Here is a 25,234-nt window from a genome sequence, read left to right as displayed (position 1 = left end):
CTAAACAACACAACTATTTACAAGCATCAATATATGGATGGTGTGTGAGGTGACATTCAAATACAGCATGTTACACTCCTTTCAGGAACTTGAGCATCCGTAGACGGAGGGTCCTGGAACCAATTCCTCAGAGGGACAGTTAAAGTCCAGGTTCTGATTCCCAGGAGTTAGGGAGGGGACAGGAATTCTGCATTCCTAACAAGCTCCCTGGTGATGCCCACACTGCTGCCTAGGGACCATTCTTTTGAGAACTTGACACTACTATGTTTCATTGCTTATCTTAACCACAGAAAGTCCTCAAGCTGGCTCCACAGACTGTCTCTTTAAATAATTAACCCTTTCACTCCAGCTCCCTGAAGCTTTCCTGGGCCTATCAAGTGCCCAGCAGCCAGGCCTGAGGAATATATTCTGCAGTGTAGGAGGGTCCAGGCACCCTCCTACTGGAAGATCTAGCAATTGTCTCCTCCATCACCTCCATCACTGGCTTTTGATCTTCCCTCTTGCCTCTGATGATAATTACTTTAATTAGCACCCACCACCGTGCCATCTAAATAATTACTGTAAGTGCAGCCAGCACCTCTGCCAGCAACCTTCAAACACAATGAAAAAAAGCAGCTCATGTGTTTAAAAAACACTGACACCCCCCCATCCCCACCCCAAGTCAGGTACCACCCGCAGTGGAAGACACAGACCTCTTATAACCGCCATTCATGAGCTGATATGGCAAAATTAAAAGAAAATTCTGATGCTGTATTCAGCAAGACTGTTCGTGTCAGCATACAAATTGTGCAGGCGGCCAGGCACAAACAGAACACTTGAACCACCCTCAATTTCACCTTGACTTCCCACTGGGAAGGGCTGCAGGGCCTCTCAACTATTTTTCTGGATTTTGGAGTTTCCAAATTATATCTGTCTGTTTGCAGAAGTGCTAGTGGACGCAAGGGGTCAGTTCCTTTGGGGATGTTGCCAAATAATCAAGCTGGAGGCCCTCAGTGGAGAGCTTTATTTACTTGTGAGACAGTGGGCGGGTAGATCTCCCTAATTAGACAGCTTACCAGGGAGTGTCCAAGATGCAGGAAAGAGGGGGCAGCAGGAGGGCCCTTCCTGCTCAGCCAACACTCATCCTCACACATTGCCCGTTCAAGACTGAGGCAGTCTGGTCCTGGTGGGAGGCCTCGGGCTCCCCTTGGAATACATACAATGTTACAAGCTTTCCCGGGAGGGGACATCGGCTCTGCCCTCGACCCCAAGCCTGCCTACACTTCCAGCTTACACAAAAGGGGCAGTTCCCAGCTCCCCGCCGCCTCCCCCACCCCCCAATAGTAATTGGTAGCATTCTGGTTTCCCCAGTGGGTCCCCCTGAGCCTCCAGTCCCAGGGAGACGAATCATACGCCCCCCCTCAAGAGGCAGGACCGTGCCTCCCACCGAAGCCTGCACTGAAATAACAAAAGTTTCCAATATTCTCAATTAGGAAATGCACTGGCCCGGAAAAAACAAATATCCAAACCCAAACAGCACAAAAGGGCGTACAGCGACATACAAACACTTCTTCCTCCATTATGGGCCACCTCCTAGTCCTCCCCAGAGGTTTAGTTCTTGGAGCGCTTTATTATGGAAAATTTCAGACACACCAGGGTTTGAGTCCCCTCCCCCCAGTTCCTCAAAGAAAACTGACACCACCTGTCAAAACTTTGCCATGTCTGTTTTTTTCTTCTTTTTTCTCTCTCTCCCAAATAACCGCATTATCGCTATCACAGTGCACAAGGGTAACGATAATTCTTTAATGCCATCCAATACCCTGGGGGTCACTGCTAAGCAGGGGCAGGCAGGCAGGCAGGGGGAGAAGTCTGAGAAGCCAGGACGCAGGGGATGGAGCTGACGCCGGCCCGACACCGCTCGTTACCCGGCGGTCAAGGAAGATGCGCCTCCCGCTCCTCGCCGTAGTGGCCTGCGGGTCCGAGCCGCAAGCTCCCCGTCTCCCCGCTCCCGGGCGGCGGTCCCAGCAGGCCCGGCGCAGCTGCACGACCCACCGTCCCCAGATACCGGCGGGTCCCTGGAGGGGAAACGATTGACACAGCTGCCTGCACTGCGCCGCCGGCCCTCCCCCACCGCACCTGCGTCTCCCCGCTGGGCCGGGAGCTTGGAGCTGCCTCCCGAGCCCCGCCGGGCCAGCCCCGCCGCTACCGCCACTGCCATCGCCACGGCCGCTCCGCCCGCCGCCAGCTCCGGCGCGGGGGCTCTCGGCGCCGTGACCTCGCGGACCGGGACTACAACTCCCGTCGGGCCCCGCGCCGGGCCAATGGCGGGCGTCGGGGGCATGCGGGGCGCGGCGCCTGCGCGGCGGTTTGAGTAAGCGGCCGCGCGATTGGCTGCGGGGGTCGGGGCGGCCGCGCGGGGCCTGTGGGAAGCGGAGTGACGGAGCGAGCGGCTGTTGGAGGAAGGAGGTGTGGGGCCGGAGCGCAAATGGCGTTGAGATGGTTCAGGGCCCTGTTCAAACTCCAGCGCTGACCATTCACCGGCGGAAGCGGCGGCGCAGGAGGCGGCGGCGGCCCAGCGGGGGCACGTAGCGGGGTCGGCACCGGCTCCGGCGGCGGCGGCCAGGGAGGCCTAGGCCCGGGCCCGGCCGGCAGCGCTCGAGGCGGGGAGGGGAAGTTGCGGGGCCGCCGCTCCCCCCCCCCCCCCCCCTCCGCCGGGCTTCCTATTTACCGAAAGCGGAGTCGCGGCTTGTGACTGTAGTGGAGCCCCTCGCCGCCCCCGGCGCGCCGGCCGGCCGTGTGCTCCCGCGCGGGGCTCCCGCGCCCGCCCGTGGGCCATTGGGAGCGGGAGAGGCGGAGGCGGCCCGAGGCCAAAGCACCCGCCAGGCGCCGAGGGTAAGTGAGGTCTCGGGCGGCTGCCTAGGCCCGGAGCGGAGCCGGACAGGGTAGGGGAGACAGGGAGCTGCGAGGGCGGAGTTGGGGGGGGGGGAGTCCCGCTGCCTGCTCGCCCACCCGGCTTCGGAGGAAGTTGGGCAGGGGAACGACCCGAGGAACTCTTTTTTTTTTTTTTTTTCCTGTTTTATTTCCCTTTTTTTCCCCCCCACTGAGTTCTTTTCCGGGAGGCTGCCAGTGGACTTCCCCTCCTTGAGCCCCCGAGACCTTGCCGGTCGTCGCCCCCGCCCGTGGCCGCCCCCGAGGCCCGGCCCTGCCCGCCCTGGGGATTCGGTGGCAGAGGCTTCCGGGGCGTCGGAAGCGACATCCCTGGGCCGGGCGGTGGGGGCGGGGAGCAAAGTTGCGTGAGCCTCCTGCCTGCCCGCCGGCAGGTGAGGGTTTCTGACTGGTCGGATTTGCGCCTCTCCAGTCTTGGCTTCCTCCGTGGCAGCCCCCTGCGGAGCGTGGAGGGGCCGGGAGGGGGGGGGGGAAGTATTGGGAGGACTTCATGCTTCTCTTTAGACCCCAGCGCACGTCCCCCAGAGTTGGACCCGGCCTTGGGCAGAGGCAGAGGTCTCAGAGTCGGGACTGGTTCGTTCTCCTTCGTAGTCAGGCGCGTCTTTGGAGTTGGAAGGCGACTTAAGACAGCCCGGGTCGTGAGATAGCATTAAGTACAACGCACACCTGAGTTGGGGAGTTTTAGGCGTGCTTTACGCTTAGATAATGCCATCGGTGCTTGCCAGCAAGAGCCCGGAGTATTATATAATGTACTCAGATGTGTCCGTCTCTCGGCTTCCGCAGGTATTAACACTTCCGATTCGTCCCAGTTGGAAAATCGCTGGCGTTACCTCGTCAGTATCTCAGAATGTGTTTGTAAAAGACAAGGGCGCTCATATCACACTTAGAGTAGTTCACTGTTTCCACAGTGGTGGCTTCGTGGTTCCAGGACGTTTTTCCTATGAGCTTTTCTGATGCTGGCCCAGAGGATCTGAAGTCCAGAGTTTCGGGTTGGCCTTTAGTCAGCGTTTTTAGTTGATTACCACTTAAGTGCATCCAAAACATGCCAGCTGTGTTGGTGTAGGTGTAACTGTAGGGCTGTCGCTCCCGGCTTTCCATTTACACGGAGAGAAGTGTCTTCATTTTGTCTTTAGTAGCTGCTCAGTAGCCTTAGTTTGGTTCTACAGTAAGACTTGGTGTTCAGTCTACAGTGAAAGTGGGAAATGGCTCTCCCTGGGGAAAACTGTTTGCTCTTAGTACAGATGGGTATGAGGGCTACGTTGTTATTTTGACCAATTAGAATTGGCTACTTACCAAACATGGTGTGATCCTCTACTGAGTGTATATAAAACTAAGTTGGACTGTTTTTTAAGAGTTCTTCTGTCTTTTAAAGATTTCTTTTTTCTTTATTTGAAAGGCAGAGGGACAGGGAGAGAGATCTTCTGTCCACTGGTTCAACTCTCCCAAATGACCGTAACAGTCAGGGCTGGGCCAGGCTGAAGCCAGGAGGCAGGAGCTCCATCCAGGTCTCCCTGGGTGGCAGGGACCCAGGCACTCAGGCCATTGTCTGCTGCTTTCCCAGGCACCTTAGAAGGGAGCTGGATCAGAAGCTGGGACTCAGACTGCCTTTGGGATATGGGATGTATTCCATCAGCATTATGGCATCCAAAGTGGCTTGCATCACAATGCCAGCCCCAGAATTTTTTGTACAAAAGATTTATCCATAAGGCAGAGTGACACAGAGACAGAGTTCTTCGATCCGCTGGTTCACTCCCCAAATGGCTGCAGCGGTTAGGTCTGGATTGGGGCTGGGCTAGGGCAGAAGCTGGGAACTGGGATTTCAATCCATGTCTCCCGCATGCATGGCAGGAACCCAATTACTTGCTGCTACCTAAGAAGGTAGAGTTGGGAGCCTGACCTGAACCCACGTACTCCGCAGTGTGGGTTATGGGTGTCTTAACTGAAGTCTTAACAGCTGGATTGAAAACCCACCCTACTTTGTATTGAAGTTAATAAAGGGAACACATTAAAAGCACATTTCAGGTCTGGGCATTTGGCCTAGTGGTTACTTCAAGTTCCAGTTCTGCTTCGGTTCTAGTTTACTGCTGTTAGGCATACTTCGAGGCAGCAGCTTAAGCTTATGTAAGTGGGTCCCTGCCACCCATGTGGGAGACCTGCATTGGTCTCCCAGCTCCTGGCTTTGGCTGTTTCAGGGCGTCTGGGGAGTCAGTCAGCAGATGAGGGCTCTGTCTCTACCTAAAATTTTTTTTTAATTATTAAAAATGTACTTAAAATATATTCAAAAGTGTAGGTCAGATAGCATTTCCACTATTGTAAGTTTCAAAGTAATGAAGATTTTTCAAGCTCCTGTGCAGTTTATTTTTTCTAGTTGTGTTTGTTGTGATGGTAAACTATAGAAGGTCAAAGTGTAAGGGATGGATAAAGGTTGACTGGCTTTAAAAGTACTATAACTTGGTTTTAAAAATGTTTGACTCTTGATATACTGTACTTTTTTTTGTTCCAGTACCTGTTTTTATTAGGTAGATATATCACGTGAATTAATTTGTTTATCAGTGGAAGAGGAATATAAAGGTTCCATACTTCTATCCCTGTGAGAGTCCTTGAAACTAATAAACTGAAGTTCATCAGCTTCAGAAAATGTAATTCAGCAAATGAACACAGCACTGGAGGGACAAGACAGACAGAATAAGGATGGTTTCTTGTGTGTAGGGAGATGTCCATCTAAGCCCAAATTACATTAGACCAGGGATCATAATCTTTCTGTTTGGGTTAAAAGCTGCAGGTTGTAATAACGTGGAAAAAAAAATCATGCCATTTTGACCTTTTTTTCCTCGTAGAATAAATGCTGTAGAATTTCAGAGAACTAAATTTAGACAGCTATTAGACATTTCTGAGGTCCTGAAAGAAATTAACATTTTTTTGCTTAAGATTTTATATTAGGGGCAATTACCATATTCAGATTTTTTAAAGATAAAAATGATGTTTATGAAAATAGTAAGTTGATTCATTTGAAACTCCAAAAAATGTTTTACTGTAAGTTAGTTTTGTGTCTGCTGTATTGTAAGTAGGTTAGTCAGTAATTTTTTTATTTGTTAGTAGCTTGTATGTGCTCACTATAAAGAAAAGGGAAGACATGCAGAGTAAAAAAATGAGCCTCTTTGTTTACCCCTTCTTCATATTAACCGTTTTTAGTTTTTTTTAAAGATTTATTTTGAAATTCAGAGTTCCAGATAGAGATCTTTCATCCATTATTCACTCCCCAGATGGCCACAACAGGAGCTTCCTCTCAGTCTCCCACATGGGTGACAGGGGCCCAAACACTTTGTCCAGCTTCTGCTGCTTTCTCAGGCCGATAGCAGAGAGCTGGATCAGAAGTGGAGCAGCTGGGACGTGAACTGGCGTCCGTATGGGATGCTAGCATTGCAGGCTGTGGTTTTACCCACTAAGCCACAATGCTGGCCCCATATGAACCATTTTTAAAGGCTTGTGTGGTGAATGTTGAAAAGTTGTGTGCAGAGAATGCCTAGGTTCTTATGTGCAGTGTTAAATACTAGATGTATAAGTAAATAAATGATTGTATATATATACTTTTTTTCACAGGGAATATGAAACAGGTGTCAAAATGACATCCAGATTTGGGAAAACATACAGTAGGAAAGGAGGAAATGGCAGTTCAAAATTTGATGAAGTCTTTTCCAACAAACGGACCACCCTTAGCACAAAATGGGGAGAGACCACATTTATGGCTAAATTAGGGCAGAAGAGGCCCAATTTTAAACCCGATATCCAAGAAATTCCGAAGAAACCTAAAGTTGAAGAAGAAAATACTGGAGATCCTTTTGGATTTGATAGTGACGATGAATCTCTACCAGTTTCTTCCAAGAATTTAGCCCAGGGTAAGGGTTCCTCTCACTCGGAATCTAGTGAAGCTGCTCCTCTGGAAGAAGTCACTTCTGTACTTGAAGCTAATAGCAAAACTAGTCATGCGGTGGGTGAGGACAGTGTTGTGGCTGTCAAATGCTTACCTTTGGAAGATACTTTGTTGGGAAAAGAGAAGAGCACAAGTCGGATCCTAGAAGATGACACAAGCAAAAGTAGCTGTACTAAATTAATGACTTCAGGTAAGTTTTGATTTTCTTTATGTTGAGTCGAGAGCTCTCTGTAAGCAGTTTATTTAAATGATTTAAATTCTAAAATACCATATAACTTAGATTTTCTTTCTGCACTTGTGATTAATAGGGACACTGATTTTGTAAGAGATTTAAGAGCTATAAAGAAAGTTGAAAGTTGACCATGTATTCAAACAACTTGGATATTAATGTTTCTAGGCTATAACTCAGTTTTAGAAGCAGTCATTTATAAATCCCTAACTTCCATTCCAGTAAGAAATCTCTTCTCTTGTTGTCTTAAGCATCTCAGTTCTATTACCGTGGAGGATTTGAATGGTTATTGATAATGGAAATGAGATGGGCATTTACAGTGAGCATTAGTTAGGAGTGTGAGCTTTTTCTCCAAAACTAGTTCAGGAAGATTAAGGCGGTATTCAGTGGAGACATAGAAGAATTAAACTTCGTTGCAAATGGAGGGGAGGATGGGGACCAGTAGCAACTAGTATTGATAACGTTTTATGTATGAAACTGGCTGGATTTTTAAAATGTTTATTGGTAAATTTGTTACCTAGTCTTTTCTCCTAAAATAATATTTTGTCAGTTACATTCCCATTCACTTTTTAAAAAAATTTTTTTCAAAGATTTTATGTATTTATTTGAGAGAGAAAGAGAGGGAGAGACAGAGAACTAGGTCTTACATCCACTGCTTTAATCCCCAAGTGACTGCAATGGCCAGAGCTGGGCCGATCTGGAACCAGGAGCCAGGAGCTTCTTCCAGGTCTCCCACGTGGCTGCAGGGGCTCAAGGACCTGGGCCACCTTCCACTGCTCTCCCAGGTCACAGCAGAGAGCTGGATCCGAAGTAGAGCAGCTGGGACTAGAACCGGTGCCCATATGGGATACTGGCACTGCAGGCAGTGGGTTTACTCACTATGCCACAGCTCTGGCCCCTTGAAGCGTTGTTCTTAAGTTAAGCTCAAGTCAAACAGCAGCATAAAAACTGTTTCCAGGTCAGCTCCTAAAACGTTTTATAATGAAAAACTTTTGAGCTTAAATTCTAGTTCTACTCTTCTCATTTTTCAGATGAGTTACAAGAAGTTAGTTAAGTGACTGTGCAAGGTCAACAACTAGCGGCAGAAATGGAATGATATTTATTTATTGGTTTTCCACATGTTATTGAGCACCTACTGTTTGTTAAACCACTGTGCTAGGCTCCAGGAATACTGTTCCAACTGAATTATTTAGTGTTCTGACTGCCATTTGTCCACATTGCGAGGCTTGTAGGCTGGAGGAAAAAGATGAAGTCGGGCAAGTGGTGAATGTGCTTACAGAAGGCTGACCCAGACTTCCCTGAGCATGCTGGCTTCAGGAGAACAGTGTGTCATTGGCGGGCCCTGATAGTGGAGGGTTTTAATAAGGATGAATGCTTGGGTGAGGGAACAGGAATGTGGCAGTTAAACATTCATAGGCTGTGGTTGCTTACGTCGCTTTGCTGATGGTGTGTGTTTGCACGCAGTGTGTCCAAACTAGGGTTGGAAGTTGACTGGTGGGAACTGAAAGTGTAGTTTTTCGGTGGAATGAGGTAATCCCTTGCCAGTCTGATGTGGCTGAATTGTAGTTCAGATGCTGATACTAACTGTGAATTCACACTGCATTATAATGGGTGCTAAAATACAGATAACCAGATGTTCAGGAACATCTTGTTTCTCTTCCTCCCTCACAGAGACACCCTCGGTGGGAAGGGAATGGTGTGGTAGTCAGTGCTTTCCCTCCTCTCCTTTGGCCACTCAGCTGCAGCAGCCCTGGCATCTTCCCTGTGAGATAAGAAGTAAAACTGAAGGAAGGCTTTTAATTTTCATAGTAGTTGCTAATGTGGGCAAGTTAGTTGCCCTTATCAACTGTTGTAAGTTTGTGTATGTGTGAATTGGTTATAGCTGTGAGAATGCTTTTATGCTTTATCACCTTCCATTTTTTGGCCCCTTCCCTCTAAACTTAGCAAGTCCTCTTGGGTCACCCAAAAAACCTTGTAACTGTAGAAACTCAAACTTAAGTTTTTGATAAAAGAGGTCTAAATCTCAAATACTCTTAACCTTTTTTGAATTAGGGATCCTTCTGAGACCTTTCTCCAGATGAAAATGTTTATATACCTACTTAGGTCTAAGAAGTCTAGCTGGCTGTGTTTAGGTATTTTGTTTAAGAACCTTTCAGCAGTTTTATCAACAACTTGCTAGAAGTACACAGATTAAATTGCATAGCATCTTGCCAGTGGAATGTCCCTGGTCTGTCCCACCATTTTTTGCAGTAGAATTATATCAACCAAAAGGGCTTATCCAAGCTCATAATGATGTCATTTCTCCTGGCATTACTTTTTTAAGTCCATCTCTCTTTCTGTAGGGGAATATGTAGGGTGTTTTTTTTTTTTTTTTTTTGACATTGTTAAGATTCTTTCAGTGCTTTATCATAGATAGCACTTTCAAATTTTTTGACTGATTTGAAGAAACTCAGGACAAGGTCATGATAAAACATACAATAGTCATTATTTTCTAAATAGATGCTTCATGGGTTGGGGGACTAGAAGCAACATTATAAACTGAATAAGACCTGTAGAGAGGGGTCGAGTTGCTAAACTGTCTTAACCTGTAATTTAAACAAGAAACGCTTTTATTATGAAACTTTCACACACATAAAAATAATATAGTACCTGAATCTCAAGTATTCAGTTGTCCAGCTGAAACAGTTGTCAGTTTATGGTAAACCTTATAAACTCCTCTTTTATCTTTTATTTATTTGAAGAAATGTTTTATTTTATTTTGTTGTTAATTTTCAGAGTACCTCATATTTCAAAGTGGAATGATTGAATGATCAGGTGCCAAGGGTAGTAAGTACTGTTACAGGTCTGACTTTTCTTTTTTTAAGATTTATTTATTCAAAAGGCAGAGTGACAGAGAGATTGATTGATTGATCGATCGATCTTCCATCTGCCCATTCATTCCCCACGTGGCCGCAATGACCAGAGCTGGGCGAGGCTGAAGCCAGGCGCCTGGAACTCCATCCAGGTCTCCCACATGGATGGCAGGGGCCCAGGCACTTGGGCCCTCTTCTGCTGCTTTTGCAAGCACATTAGCAGGGAGCTGGATTGAAAGTGGAACAGCTGGGACTCCAGCCAGCCGTGGGATTGCCTGCATTGCAAGAGGCAGCTTAATCCAGTACACTGCAGTGCCAAGCCCCTATTTGTATATTTTTAAACGATTTAATTATTTGAAAGGCAAAGTGATAGTTTCCATTCTCTAATTCACTCCCCTGATGCCTACAGCAGCCAGGACTTGTCCAGTGCCGGAGCCAGAAACTCCATCTGGGTCTCCCACATACGTGGCAGGAACCCAAGTACTTGGGCCATCATCTGCCCACCCCCAGGCACATTAACAGGAGGCTGGATCAGAAGCAATGGTGGGCTGGCGCCGCGGCTCACTAGGCTAATCCTCCGCCTTGCGGCGCCGGCACACCGGGTTCTAGTCCCAGTCGTGGCACCGATCCTGTCCCGGTTGCCCCTCTTGCAGGCCAGCTCTCTGCTGTGGCCAGGGAGTGCAGTGGAGGATGGCCCAAGTCCTTGGGCCCTGCACCCCATGGGAGACCAGGAGAAGTACCTGGCTCCTGCCATCGGATCGCGGTGTGCCAGCCGCAGCACGCTACCGCGGCGGCCATTGGAGGGTGAACCAACGGCAAAAAAGGAAGACCTTTCTCTCTGTCTCTCTCTCATTGTCCACTCTACCTGTCAAAAAAAAAAAAAAAAAAAAAAAAAAAAAAAGAAGCAATGGTGGAAGTGTATCCCAGGCACTCAGATACCGGAGGCAGGCGTCCCAGGGTGCAAGTTAACCCACAGTGCCACAGTTTCCGCCCCACATCTCCCATCTTTTACCCCCCTGGATTATTTTAAACCAAATTCAGCATTTCTGATTTCATCTACACATACTTTTTTGTATTGAATGGTTATTTTTTTTTTTTTTGAAGATTTATTTATTTATTTGAAAGTCAAGAGTTACACAGAGGTCTTCCATCTGATGGTTCACTCCCCAATTGGCTGCAACAGCAGGAGCTGCACCGATCCAAAGCCAGGAGCTTCTTCTGGGTCTCCTGCATGGGTGCAGGGGCCCAAGGACATGGGCCATCCTCCACTCCTCCACTGTGTTCCCAGGTCATAGCAGAGAGCTGGGTCAGAAGTAGAGCAGCCAGGTCTCGGAACTGGAGCCCACATGGGATGCTGGCACTGCAGGCCAGTGTGTCAACCCATTACCCCCAGCGCATAGCGCAGGCCCATTGAATGGGCAATTTTAAAAACAAAAAACTGATCGCAGTTGCTGTTTAAATACTGAGTTGTTAGCCAGGTGTGCCACTTAGAGATTACAGCAGGAGCTAAAAAGTTTACCCTTCTGAGCTCCGAAGTATTCTTTGCAGTTTGGAGTTGAGGGCTGTGTGTGCTGGAGGGAAAAGAAGCCTTCTCTTGCCTTTTACATGAGGCTGCTTCTGTTTTCTATCTTTGTTAATCTGGACTTAGAATAAAGTGTGCAAAGACTTGTATTTCTGCTTGGCACATTTTCCTTGCCAGCCAGCTGGGATTCAGTCTACATGTCCTGCCAAATATTGAGATAACTATGGCATAGGCTCTTAATTTGCATGACTGGGTTTTTAGCCAATAAATTTTTTCTTATTTAAAGCTGTCCTAAGTATTTGTATAAATTATAGTGATGGCATTGTCAAGGAAATTATGACTTTTGATTTCAAACTGAAGATGATTTGTAGAAAGGAAAATAAATTGTTCCTGAAAGTTTAAAGTAGGCCAAGAACTTGTGACCTGAGATGAGATTGTCATTTACTCACTGGATAAAGTACAGGTGATTAATGAGGATTATTTTAAAAATCCTGAAAGTACAGTATTAGCAAATTATCTTTAGGTACTGAAATATTTCTTGTATAGAATATATTTAAGTCATTCCTAAAATCAACTTTTTTAAAAAGCGAATTGGATAAAAGGCCTATTATTTCTATTTTATTTTATTTTATTTTATTTTTTTTATTTTTTGACAGGCAGAGTGGATAGTGAGAGAGAGAGACAGAGAGAAAGATCTTCCTTTTTGCCGTTGGTTCACTCTCCAATGGCCACTGCGGCCAGCACATCGCGCTGATCCGAAGCTAGGAGCCAGGTGCTTCTCCTGGTCTCCCATGCGGGTGCAGGGCCCAAGGACTTGGGCCATCCTCCACTGCCTTCCTGGGCCATAGCAGAGAGCTGGCCTGGAAGAGGGGCAACCGGGATAGAATCCGGTGCCCCGACCGGGACTAGAACCTGGTGTGCCGGCGCCGCAAGGCGGAGGATTAGCCTGTTAAGCCACGGCATCGGCCAAAAGGCCTATTATTTCTTAAGTTCCTCCTTTATGCTAAGTCTTTTATATATTTACTCTTAATTACAAATGTATAGAACTGACTTACTGACTTTATTTCCATCATATAAAACATAGTTCAAAGTTTGAATTACTTACATTGTTAAGTGGAAGATCTGTGGAACATGCAGAGATTTCTTTTAGTACAGTGCTACTGTATTCTGATAAAAATGAACTTAGTTTTGTTAACTTATTTAAAGCTGTATATTTAAACTACACACGGTTACTGTAAGATCAGTTTTATATTAATGTGGGAAATAACAAGGTTATGGGATGCGGGTGTTCTGAGTATCATCTTCACGGCTGTGCCAGTTGCCCGCCCCAGTTCTTGGCTTTTTCATGTTCCACTGGGGAAGACAGAATAAAGAATAACAAATGTGCTGAAAATTACGGAAAACTGCAGGGTGCTATGGGAGTGTATAAAAAGCTCATTTGTCTTCTCTGGGGGTGGAGGTGTGTAGGCAGGGCTGACATTTAACCTGAGACCTGTTGGTGCACCGAGAAGATAAAACTGGCAGGGCTTGGGTGAGGGAAAGGAGGAGACACTCAGGAATGGTTCCCAGGTCTGGGACACAAGCTGAGCAGATGATAGTGTCATCAACTGGAATAGTGGGCATTTTAAGGAAAAGGTCATTCTTTCAGTTTTGGACATGTTTGGCTTGAGATGTTTGTAAAATTATGTTTAAGAGAAAGATCTGCTGGGTTGGAGCTTGGATAAGAAATCTGGGTTTGAGATGGACAATGTGAAATTCAGCATATAAATGAGCTGTGAAGAATTTCCAGTATTGAATAGGTGGAGAGAAAAGCAAGAAACTAGAGAAGGAGATTAAGTAGGAGCAGCTAGAGCTGTTGAAGGGAAGTCAAGCCAGTGGCATGTTTCAGAAGCCAGCACAAAAGTGTTTCTGAAGGATCCACTGAATCTGAATGCTGTGACAAAGTCAGCCGAAGTGAGGACAAATAGACGCTGAGTTTGCAGCTTAGATCCGAGTCATCTAAGGAGTGAGGGGATGGGTACCAGTATATATACCATGTATTAAAGATTTTTAAAGAGAGAAGGGTAGTTGGAAGGATATGAAGGATTCTGGACTTTTTTTTTTTTTTTTTTAAAAGCTAATGATTCCTCCCCCCCCCCATACTTTTTTCTTTTTTTTTTTAAGATTTATTTATTTGAAAGACAGAGTCAGAGGGAGAAACAGATCTTCCATCCACTGGTTCATTTCCCTGGTGGCCACAACAGCCAGGGCTGGGCCAGGCCAAAGCCAGGAGATTCATATGCATCTCCCATGTGGGTGGCTGGGGTTGAAACACTTGGTCTACCCATGGCTACGTTTCCCAGGCCATTAGCAGCGAACTTGATTGGAGCCGGACACAAACTGCCAGCCATGTAGCATGATGCCTTGAAAGCGGCGGCTTTAACCACTCCATTACAATGCTGGCCCCTCTGGAAGGTTTTAATGCATGGGATAGCCATGAGATGTGGGCACCAAGACTTGGGGAGAGTGGTTGTGGGAGAAGGGATTCTGCACTTCTGTACAGGACAGTTGATGGGAGAAAGATGAGCTTAGATGAGAGATGGTAAGAGGTGATAGCTTTTTTTTTTTTTTTTTTTAAAGTGACAGAAAGGGGCTGGCACTGTGGCTCACTTGGCTAATCCTCCGCCTGAGGCGCCGGCATCCCATTTGGGTGCCAGGTTCTAGTCCTGGCTGCCCCTTTTCAGTCTAGCTCTCTCTGTGGCCTGGGAAGGCAGTGGAGGATGGCCTAAGTGCTTGGGCGCCTGCACCTGCGTGGGAGACCAGGGGGAAGCACCTGGCTCCTGGCTTCAGATCGGCGTAGTTGCAGCTGTAGCGGCCATTTGGGGGGGTGAACCAACAGAAGGAAAACCTTTCTCTCTGTTTCTCTCACTGTCTAACTCTGTCAAATAAAAAAAAACAACAACAACAACAAAAAAAAAAAACAAAAAAAAGTGACAGAAGAGGTTATTTTTGAAAGAGAGAGAAAGGCAGGGGACATGGGAAGAGCAGGAAAGGGTTCAATATATGTTACCTAAAGTGGAAGAGTGAACTGTGTAGAGAGAAATTAAATACCTATCATGTATTTTTTTTTAAATGTGTGTTTCCTCTTCCTTTAGTAGGCCCCCTATGTAGAATACAGAATGTGAGTCAGGATAATTGGGATTATTCTGGGTTGGCATTTTGTCAGACAACCTGTGGCCTGAAGAGATAAAGAAGCAAGGGAGTTTAGGATATTGTCTGGAGAGTGAGGAGTTGGACTGTGGAATTTGAATTGTTTAGCACACAGATAGGGCTGATAGCTAGGAGAAAGGAGAGAAGAGGGCCAGTGTGCTGAGTCTTATGACAAATCAAAGTAAAAAATAGGAGTACTGGAACAAACTAATTGGATCAGTTGTTGAGTTACATAGGGCAGGCGCTTGGTGCAGTGGTTAAGGTGCTGGCTGGGATATCTACATCCTGTGTCAGACTCTGACTCTATTCCCCACTCCATTTTCCTCCTAAGGCACACTCTGGGAGGCAATGGTGATAGCTTACGTAATGGGGTCCCTGCCACCACCTAACACAGGAGACCTGGATTTCAGTTCCTGGTTCCTGGCTTCAGCCTGGCCCAGCCTTGGCTAATGTGGGCATTTGGAGGGTAAATCAGTGGATGAGGGCTTTTTGTTTGTCTCTCTGACTCTGCCTCTGAAAAATATGAAAAAGCTGTGTTTCTCTCAATTGCTTTTGGTGTTAAATTTGGGTCATACCATTAATGTGATGCTTAATGAGATTGGGAAAAATGGGATAATTAAAAAAATGTTCTTTATATTTAAACTTATATTCTTACTGGTATTGCTTGCATTGACTTTTTTTTTTTTTTTTTTAAAGATTTATTTATTTTACTTGAAAGAGTTACAGAGAGGCAAAGAGAGAGAGGGGGAGGGAGTGAGGGAGGGGCAGGCAGGCAGAGATACAGAGAGAGAGAGAGAGATCTTACGTCGGCTGGTTTACTCCCCAGTTGGCTGCAATGGCCGGAGCTGGGCCAATCCAAAGCCAGGAGCCAGAAGCTTCCTCTGGGTCTCCCACATGGGTGCAGGGGCACGAAGACTTGGGCCATCTTCCACTGCTTTCCCAGGCCATGGCAGAGAGCTGGATCAGAAGTGGAGCAGCTGGGACTTGAACTGGTGCTCATATAGGATGCTGGGACTGCAAGTGGCAGCCTTACCCACTATGCCACAGTGTCAGCCCCACTTGCATTGATTTTTTAAAAGTATTTATTTATTTGAAAGAGAGATCTTTTATTTGATTCGGTCTCCAAATGCTGTCAACAGCCAGGGCTGGGCCAAGCCGAAGCCAGGAGCCCCATTTGGGTCTTTCACATGGATGGCAGGCACTCCATCTAGGTCTCCCACTTGGGCTGTCATTTGCTGCTTTCCAGGGGGAGCATTAGAAGGTAGCTTGATCTCAAGTGGAGTAGCTAGGACTTAAACTGGCACTTTGATATGGGATACAGGCATCCTAAGCTTGGCTTAATCTGCCATGCCACAGCACTCACCCATTTTTTTTTTTCAAGTGTGTTAACATGATTTTAATGTTTAAGAAGTGAAGCGCAAACTAACTGGTGGCTGAGATGGAGTGTGGTAGAAAGTTATTGGTGATGAGAGAAGGTTAAAGACTTGGGAGGCCAGAGGGTTGGAATTTGAGGGAATTCAGTATAATAGCAAAACTATGATAGAGGGTAGAGTATAAATCTGATGTAAAATCCTTAAATGAATCATAGGTTGTTAAATGACAGATGCTATCAGCAAGATTAGAGAGTAAATAGATGACACAGGCCTTCAAAGAGAGAACTTTTTTGTTTTTTTAAGATTTATTTGAAAGGCAGTTTTTTTTTTTTTTTTTTTTTAACAGAGGAGACACAAATCTCCCATCCACTGGTTCACTCCCCAAATAATGGCCGCTACTGCCGGAGCTACGCTGATCTGAAACCAGGAGCCAGGAGCCTGGAGCCTCCTGGTCTCCCATGTGGGTGCAGGGCCCAAACACTTGGGCCATCCCCCACTGCCTTCCCAGGCCACAGCAGAGAGCTGGACTGGAAGAGGAGCAACCGGGATTAGAACCTGGCACCCATATGGGATGCAGGCGCCGCAGGCGGAGGATTAACCAAGTGAGCCACAGCGCTGGCCCCAAGACAGGACTTTTATAGTAAGGTGGAGGAATAATAGTTTTGTAAAGAGGCTCTGGAGAGTCAGCCTATCAGTGATCCTAAACTGTCCTACTCTGAGGTAGCAGGGAGGCTGCCAGAGAATGGGCACCTTTAGTCAGATGTCAGCCAGGACAAGGCAGTGGTAGAGAGAATGCACCTGGATACTCGAGTGGGGGATGGGGCGGTGGCAGTGATAGGTTGGATTAGGAGATGGGAAGGAAGTACAGATAAGTTGTGAGTATGGATGGAGTACAGAGGGTAGATGATAAACCATGTTTACATTTTGGATTGTGAGCTGGAGAAACAGATGACTGTCCTGGAGGCTTAAACACCAAGGTTTCCTGGAACAGTGGTGGTCAGTCTTCTTTGCTCATGTATTACCTAAAGGATTCTTTTAATCTGTCTCTCTACTTCATACATTTTTTCTCCCCATACACACACACACACATACATGTATGTGTATATATATATTTTTTTAAATTTTTGACAGGCAGAGTGGACAGTGAGAGACAGAGAGAAAGGTCTTCCTTTTGCCGTTGGTTCACCCTCCAATGGCCGCCGCGGTAGGTGCGCTGCGGCCGGCGCACCGCGCTGATCCGATGGCAGGAGCCAGGTGCTTCTCCTGGTCTCCCATGGGGTGCAGGGCCCAAGCACTTGGGCCATCCTCCACTGCACTCCCTGGCCACAGCAGAGAGCTGGTCTGGAAGAGGGGCAACTGGGACTAGAACCTGGTGTGCCGGCGCCGCAAGGCGGAGGATTAGCCTAGTGAGCCGCGGCGCCGGCCATATGTTTGTGTTTTTTAAGATTTTAATTATTTATTTGAAAGGCAGAATTACAGAGAGGTAGGGGTAGAGAAAGAGATCTTCCATCCTATGGTTCACTCCCCAAATGGCTGCAACGGCTGGAGCCAATCCAAAACCAGGATCCAGGAGCTTCTTCTGGATCTCCCATGTGGTTGCAGGGGCCCAAGGACTTGGGCCATCTTCTACTGCTTTCCCAGGCTATAGCAAGAGAGCTGGATTGGAAGAGAACTGGGGGTTGAGGGGGAGGACTGTGGGTTAGCGAGTAAAGCTGCCACCTGCACTGTGAGCATCCCATTTGGGCACCAGTTCAAGTCCCAGATGCTCCACTTCCGATCCAGCTCTCTGCTATGGCTTTGGAAAGCAGTGGAGGATGGCCCAAGTCCTTGCGCCCCTGCGCCTGCATGGGAGACCTGGAAGAGGCTCCTGGCTCCTTGCTTCGGATCTGCACAGCTCTGGCCATTGTGGCCAACTGGGGAGTGAACCAGTGGGTGGAAGCTCGCTCTCTCTCTCTCTCTCTCTCCCTCCCTCCCTCCCTCCCTCCCTCCCTCCCTTTCCCCCTCCCTCCCTCCCTCCCTTTCCCCCTCCCTCTTCTCTCTCTGTGTAACCTGACTTTCAAATAAAAATAAATAAATCTTAAAAAAAAAAAAAAACCAAAAAGCAGCTGGGACCTTCAGCCTGCCTCCATATGGGATGCTGGCACTGTAGTTAGCAGCTTTACCTGCTACACCACAGCCAGGTCCCGCCCCCCCCCCCCCCCCCCCCCATATATTTTTAAAGTTTGTCTGGATCCCAGCTGGAAACAGATGGCCTTCCCAAATCTGGTAACAGGAGGAGGGGTTATTTATAATGATACTATTTACAAAAGTGTAGGGTGAATGTTGGGAAACCAGGAGGGATGGTTCCCTAACCTTGGTTAGTTTCAGCAAAGCTGCTATCACCAGGCCCACAGGGATAAAGGATTACCTGAGCCATGCAGAGGAGGCCATCTTAAGAGAAACAATGCGTTTAGATACAGATCAGCCTCCTGGGGTCGGGGTGGAGTGTGTGTAAGGACAAAGATATCTGGAAAAACATAGCTAAGAAAAGACTTGTAGAATTCTCTAGAAATGTCTACATTCAGGTAACCATTATGCTACCATCAAAATAGGGAATATTTCTATCACCTTAAAAAGTTCCTTTATGCATCTGTGTGGTCCTTTCATTTTCTTTTCTCCAACTCATGGCATCCACACTCATACATGGTTCATACACAATGTAGCCTTTTCAATCTGGCCTCTTTAATTTAGTATAGTCCTTTTCTTTAAAAGATTAATTTTATTTATTTGAAAAGCAGAGTGATGGGGAGAGACAACAGGCAGGGCTGGGCCAAACTGAAGCCAGGAGCTTCATCCAGGTCTCCCTTGTGGTGTCAGGGGCCCAAGTACTTGGGCCATCTTCTGCTGCCTTCCCAGGCACGTTAGATTAGCAGCAGGGAGCTGGTTTGGAAGCACAGTAAGTGGGACTCTGACATAGGCTGCTGTGTTGCAAGCAGGTAGCTTAGCTTGCTGTGCCACAACCCTGGTCCCTTAGTATAATCCTTTTAAGAGTTTTGTATGGGGCCAGCATTGTGGTGTAGCAGGTGGAGCTGCTACCTGTTACTGGAACCTGTTCCACTCCCGGTTCTGACCCAGCCGCAAGAGGACCTAATGTACCTTTTTGTTTTTTTTTTAAAGAAATCTTTTTTTTTTTTTTTTTTGACAGGCAGAGTGGATAGTGAGAGAGAGAGAGACAGAGAGAAGGGTCTTCCTTTTTGCCGTTGGTTCACCCTCCAATGGCCGCTGCGGCCGACACATCTTGCTGATCCGAAGCCAGGAGCCAGGTGCTTCTCCTGGTCTCCCATGCAGGTGCAGGGCCCAAGGACTTGGGCCATCCTCCACTGCCTTCCCGGGCCACAGCAGAGAGCTGGCCTGGAAGACGGGCAACAGGGACTAGAACCCGGTGTGCCGGCGCCGCAAGGCGGAGGATTAGCATGTTAAGCCACGGCGCCGGCCCCTAATGTACCTTTGAAAGCTGTGGAACATGGCTCAACTGCTTGGGCCTCTGCACCCATGTGCTCCCAGCTCTAACTGTTGCGGCCATTTGGGGAGTGAACCAGTGGATGGAAGATATCCCCCACCAACTTTGCCTTTCAAATAAACCTTTTTTAAAAAGAGTTTTGTATGTTACATACAACAGTAGTTTGTTTATTTTTATTGCTGAGTAATATTCTCTTTTGTGTGTGTTCTTAGTCATTGGGGTTGATTCCAGTTTTTGACAATTGTGAGTGAAATTACCATAAGCATTCATGTTTGTTTTTTGTGCAGCGTGTGTCTTCTGTTGTCTTGGGTATGGAATTGCTGGTTAGGAAAGTATTGATTTTGAATTTAAATGCCTACAAATGGTAGTTCTTATTAATATTGACTTTTTAAAGCTAATATGCATGGGCAAGTGTTTGTCTCAGTGGGTAAGCCACCATTTAGGATGCCAGCAGCCAGTATCAGTGCTTGGGATGGAGTCCCTCCTCTGCCTCTGATCCAGCTTCCTGCTAATGTATACCCTGGGAGGCTGTATTTGGTAGCTCAAGGATGTGGGTCCCTGCCACCCATGTGGGAAGCCTGGATGCAGTTCCTGACTCTTGGCTTCAGCCTGGTCCAGTCTAGGCATTTGGGGAGTGAACCAACAGATGAAACATCTTTGTGTATCAGTCTTTCTTGAAAAGTTCCTGGAAAATGAAAAAAGTTTTTTAAAAAGTTTAGATACAGCAGTCTCCCCTTATTCAAGGGGGGATACATTCCAAGACCCCCAGTAGATACCTGAAACATGAGCTAGTATTGAACACTGTTGTACTGTTGTTCCCTATAAATACACACCTATGATAATGTCCTGCTCCTGCCCTTCTTGTGTTGATCTTTGTGATGAGTTGAAGCAAAGTAGGTGACAAAGGCATTGTTGCTTGAATACAGGCACTACAATGAACCATAGTTGATCCCAGTAACTGAGGGTTGAGAGGTGATATAACTACAGCACAGATGTGCTGGACCAAGGGTCAGTTTGTGTCTGAGAGGGATGGTGCAAGGCTTCACCATACTACTCAAAGTGGCATACAGTTCAGAACTTAAGAATTATTTCTGGAATTTTTCATTTAGTGTTTCTGGACTGTGAGTAAATGAAACCGTGGAAAGGAAAACTGAGGATAAGAAGAGACGACTGTATCCTAGTGTTTTCTTTTAACTTTTCTAAAGTTGTAAAGTAAAACATTGAGAAAACAACACACGATATGTTTAGCCTGAGGAATTATAAGAGCAGCACAATAGCCACTCAGGTTAAGAAATGGGATTGTACTTGCCACTCCAGAGGCTCTTCCAGTGTGTGTCCCTTTCTTACCCTCAAAAATGACTGCAATGGTATCTTTTTCAAAGTTACTGTCTTGTTTTCAAGTGCCATAATTACTTTTCACTTTTGTACACTAAAAACAATTATAAGAACAGGCTCTTTAATAGCTAATATTCCAAAAAGGGGGGGAAAAGACCAAAAAAAAAAAAGCTAATGTTCCTTTTTTTTTTTTTAAGACTTATTTATTTATTTGAAAGGCAAAGTTACAGAGAGGCAGAGGCAGGGAGAGAGAGAGAGGTTCTCCATCTGATGGTTCACTCCTGAGTTGTCCACAATGGCTGAAGCTGCGCAGAGTGAAGCCAGGGGCCATGAGCTTCTTCTAGGTTCCCATGCGGTTGTGCAGTGGCCGAAAGACTTGGGCCATCTTCTGCTTTCCCAGGCTATAGCAGAGAGCTGGTTCGAAAATGGAGCAGCTGGGACTGGCGCCCACATGGGATGCTGGCACTGCAGGCGGTGGCTTTACTACGCTACGCCGCTAGCCCCTCCTTTTTCTTTTTTTAAGGTTGTTTATTTGAAAGACAGACTGATAGAGGGAGATACAGAAAGAGAGCAATCTAGTTTACTCCCCAAATGTACATAAGAGCCAGAGCTGTGCCAGGCCAAAGCTAAGAACCTAGAACTCCATCCCACATAAGTGGCAGGAACCCAAGTACTTGGATCATTATTTGCTGCCTCTCAGGCACATTAGCAGGAAGTTGGATTGGAAGCAAAGTAATCAGGACTTGAGCCAGCAGTACAGGATGTGAGCATCCCAGGTGGCAGCTTAACCTACTGTGCTGCAACACCTGCCCTTTTTCTTTTTGAAATTTTATTTCTGTCCCATTTTACTTCTAGAAGTAATAAATACAAAATAAACACTTCGGTTTAGTCTTTTAGTGGTCCTCATTTTTGTTAGTTTTGGTACAAAAATAGGCATATGCATTTAAATTTAAATGAATTTTGTGTGACTATATACTTTAAAATGTTTAATGAATTCTTCTGGACTGTGGTATGGCTGTTAGTGTCTAATTGATACTATGGATTTTTAAGGTAGAATTTATTGGAAATTGGTCCGTTTTTGAAATTGGTGGGGCCTTTTCTAGTTATTTTATGTGTTTGTGGATGAATATTATTGCTAGAATAATAAAAATATTTTGGCATTCTAAATTTTTTAAAATATACACTGAGAAATCGGCCGGCGCCGCGGCTCAATAGACTAATCCTCCGCCTGCGGCGCCGGCACACCGGGTTCTAGTCCCGGTTGGGTTGCTCCTCTTCCAGTCCAGCTCTCTGCTGTGGCCCAGGAGTGCAGTGGAGGATGGCCCAGGTCCTTGGGCCCTGTACCTGCATGGGAGACCAGGAGGAGGCACCTGGCTCCTGGCTTCTGATCGGCGCAGCGCGCCGGCCGCAACGCGCCGGCTGTGGCGACCACTTGGGGAGTGGACCAACGGAAAAAGGAAGACCTTTCTCTCTGTCTCTCTCTCTCTCTCTCTCTAACTCTGCCTGTCAAAAAAAAAAAAAACAGGTAGAGACAGAGTTCTTCCATCTGGTGGTTCGCTCCCCAGATGGCCGCAACTGCTGGGGCTGCGCCGATCAGGAGCCAGGAGCTTCCTCTGGGTCTCCCACATGCGTACAGGACCCCAAGGACTTGGGCCATCTTCTGCTGCTATCCCAGGCCACAGTAGAGAGCTGGATCAGAAGAGGAGCACCAGGACTAGAACCAGCGCCCATATGGGATGCTGGTGCTTCAGGCCAGGGCTTTAACCTGCTGTGCCGCAGTGCCGGCCCTGAAATGCTCAATTTTTTAAAAAAAAAATATTTCTTTCATTTGAAATGCAGAGTTGTAGAGAGAGTCAGAGAGAGCGCTTCCATCTACCAGTTTACTCCCCAAATGACCAGACCAGAGCCAGGAGCTTCTTCTGGGTCTCTGATATAGGTGCAGGGACCAAGCCCTTGGGCCTTCTTTTACTGCTTTCCAGGTATATTAGCAGGGAACAGGATCAGAAGTGGAGCAGCTGGAAATCAAACCAGTGTCCATAAGGGATGTGGATGATGTGGATGGTGACTTAACCTACGCCACAGTGCTGGCCTCTCTACTTTTTTTTTTTTTTTAAGAGCTTTTTACATTTCAAATTTTGAGTGCAATTGATTCGCTGAGGAAAGCATGTCATGCTTTCCTGTGGCGCTTTAGGTGCCTGTGATTATTAACCACATGTTGACAGTATAAAGTCAACTGAAGCAAATGTTGTAACCAAGTTTTTCATGTCATGTGCACAGCACTGATGACTGTTGATGTTTCCTTGAAAATGGCACACCCCGGCCGGCGCTGCGGCTCACTAGGCTAATCCTCCGCCTTGTGGCGCCGGCACACCAGGTTCTAGTCCCGGTCGGGGCACCGATCCTGTCCTGGTTGCCCCTCTTCCAGGCAAGCTCTCTGCTGTGGCCAGGGAGTGCAGTGGAGGATGGCCCAAGTGCTTGGGCCCTGCACCCCATGGGAGACCAGGAGAAGCACCTGGCTCCTGCCATCGGATCAGCGCGGTGCGCCGGCCGCAGCTTGCCTACCGCGGCGGCCATTGGAGGGTGAACCAACGGCAAAAGGAAGACCTTTCTCTCTGTCTCTCACTGTCCACTCTGCCTGTCAAAAAAAAAAAAAAAAAAAAAAAAGAAAGAAAATGGCACACCCCTAAATGGGAGCATTATATGCATAGTACCCTATGCCTTTAAATACACTTCAAGAGTAATCTTTAAGATGTATTTTTTTAAAGATTTATTTATTTATTTATTTGAAAGAGTTACACAGAGAGAGAAGGAGGGGCAGAGAGAGAGAGAGAGAGGTTTCTTCCATCCGATGGTTCACTCCCCAGTTGGCTGCAACAGCCAGAGCTGTGCTGATCTGAACCCAGGAGCTAGGAGCTTCTTCCAGGTCTCCCACGCGGGTGCAAGGGCCCAAGGACTTGGGCCACCTTCTACTGCTCTCCCAGGCCATAGCAGAGAGCTGGATTGGAAGTGGAGCAGCCGGGTCTCAAACCGGCGCCCATATGGGATGCCGGGTTAACCCACTGTGCCACAGCGCCAGCCTCTAAGATGTATTCTTACCAGTATTTATATGTACATATACATGTTCTAGTTTAGCAGCTTCATAGTTTTCTGTGTATAGATGTATTATGTTTTAGTATCAGCTATATTTTTGCTGTTTCTACTTTTGGTATTACAAATAAATGCTGCATCAGTTATTTTTTAAATTTTAAAAATGTTGAGAAGCGGAGAGGAGACACACAGATCTTCCATACTCTGGCTCATTCCCCAAATGCCCGTAACAGCTAGGCCTGGGCTAGGCCTGGGCTAGGCCTACACCAGGATCCTGGAACTTAATCTGAGACTCCCATGTAGATGGTATAGACCCAAGTACTTGAGCCATCATCTGCTGCCTCCCAGAGTGTATATTGGATTGGAAGCAGAATTGGCACTTAACCCAAACACTCTGATAGAGATGTCAGTGTTGTAAGCAGCTACGGAGCCCATTGTTCCATACATCCTTCCTTGAATTGCCTCTTATATATTTCTAGCATCTTTCTGTATGAGCCATTGGGCTTTTTGATGTATGAGGATTCTTAATATACTGGGAAATTCAGCCTTTTGCATTCCTTCTAACAACTAGTGATGAATATTGTAAATGTGCTTATTTGTTACCAGTATAGTTTCTTTGGTAATCCCTCTTCACATATTTTCAGTTCTTTTCTCATTGAACCTTAGGAATGTATTCATTCTTTTTCTTGTTCTTTCCATATTAATTTACATATTTGAAAGGCAGAGTTAGAGAGGGGGAGAGAGATCTTTCACCTTTTTCACTCACCTGATGGCCACAACCGCTGGGCCAGGGCCAGGGCCAGGTCAGAGCCAGGAACTCCATCCTGGTCTCCCATGTGGGTGACAGAGGCCCAAGTACTTAGGTCATTTTCTGCTGCTTCCCAGGTTTATTAGGGAGCTGGATTGGAAGTAGAACAACCAGGACTAGAACTGGTGCTCTGAATGGGATGCCAAAATGAATGATTTCTTCACTAAGTTTTTTCCATTTTCTCAAAGTAGCCATTCCGATATCAAAGGCAGCTTTTCATGTAATAGTATTCCCTCTCCTCCATTTAAACCTTTCTCGATTCCTCAACTTTATTTCATGAGTTACTGTCTCCAAAGCCAGCTTTTCTCTGTGCAGACTTCTTAGAAGTAGAAGACTTTGTTTAGAGTTATTCTTCTGCATGTTACGTGATAACACATTTGGTATTTAGTCAGCAGATTTGATTTTTCACCTTTTATTGAAACCTCATGTTAATGTGGGTTAAGATGAGTATCTGCCTTAGTATTTCATGTTAGCAGGCTCTGCT

The 25,234-nt window shown here is 46.7% G+C and overlaps 1 protein-coding gene across 3 annotated transcripts in view; it reads left to right on the top strand.

The window, feature by feature from the left end:
* The first annotated feature begins 2,403 nt into the window (after positions 1-2,403).
* WAPL (WAPL cohesin release factor) overlaps positions 2,404-25,234 on the top strand; it is a 90,570-nt gene continuing 67,739 nt past the window's right edge. For 2 of the 3 annotated variants that reach the window (XM_062215020.1, XM_062215019.1), the window contains exons 1-2: positions 2,764-2,871; positions 6,526-7,046. In XM_062215020.1, the coding sequence (XP_062071004.1) occupies positions 6,548-7,046 (499 nt within the window). In that variant the 5' untranslated portion in view covers positions 2,764-2,871; positions 6,526-6,547. Of the gene's footprint in view, positions 2,446-2,763; positions 2,872-6,525; positions 7,047-25,234 lie in introns of those variants that run through there. The other variant, XM_062215018.1, reaches the window with a different exon arrangement.

This window comes from Lepus europaeus, chromosome 17 (genome assembly GCF_033115175.1).
Source record: "Lepus europaeus isolate LE1 chromosome 17, mLepTim1.pri, whole genome shotgun sequence".
Classification (NCBI taxonomy): domain Eukaryota; kingdom Metazoa; phylum Chordata; class Mammalia; order Lagomorpha; family Leporidae; genus Lepus; species Lepus europaeus.
Note: the sequence above shows the minus strand (reverse complement) of the source record. Positions and strands in the feature narration are given on the sequence as shown.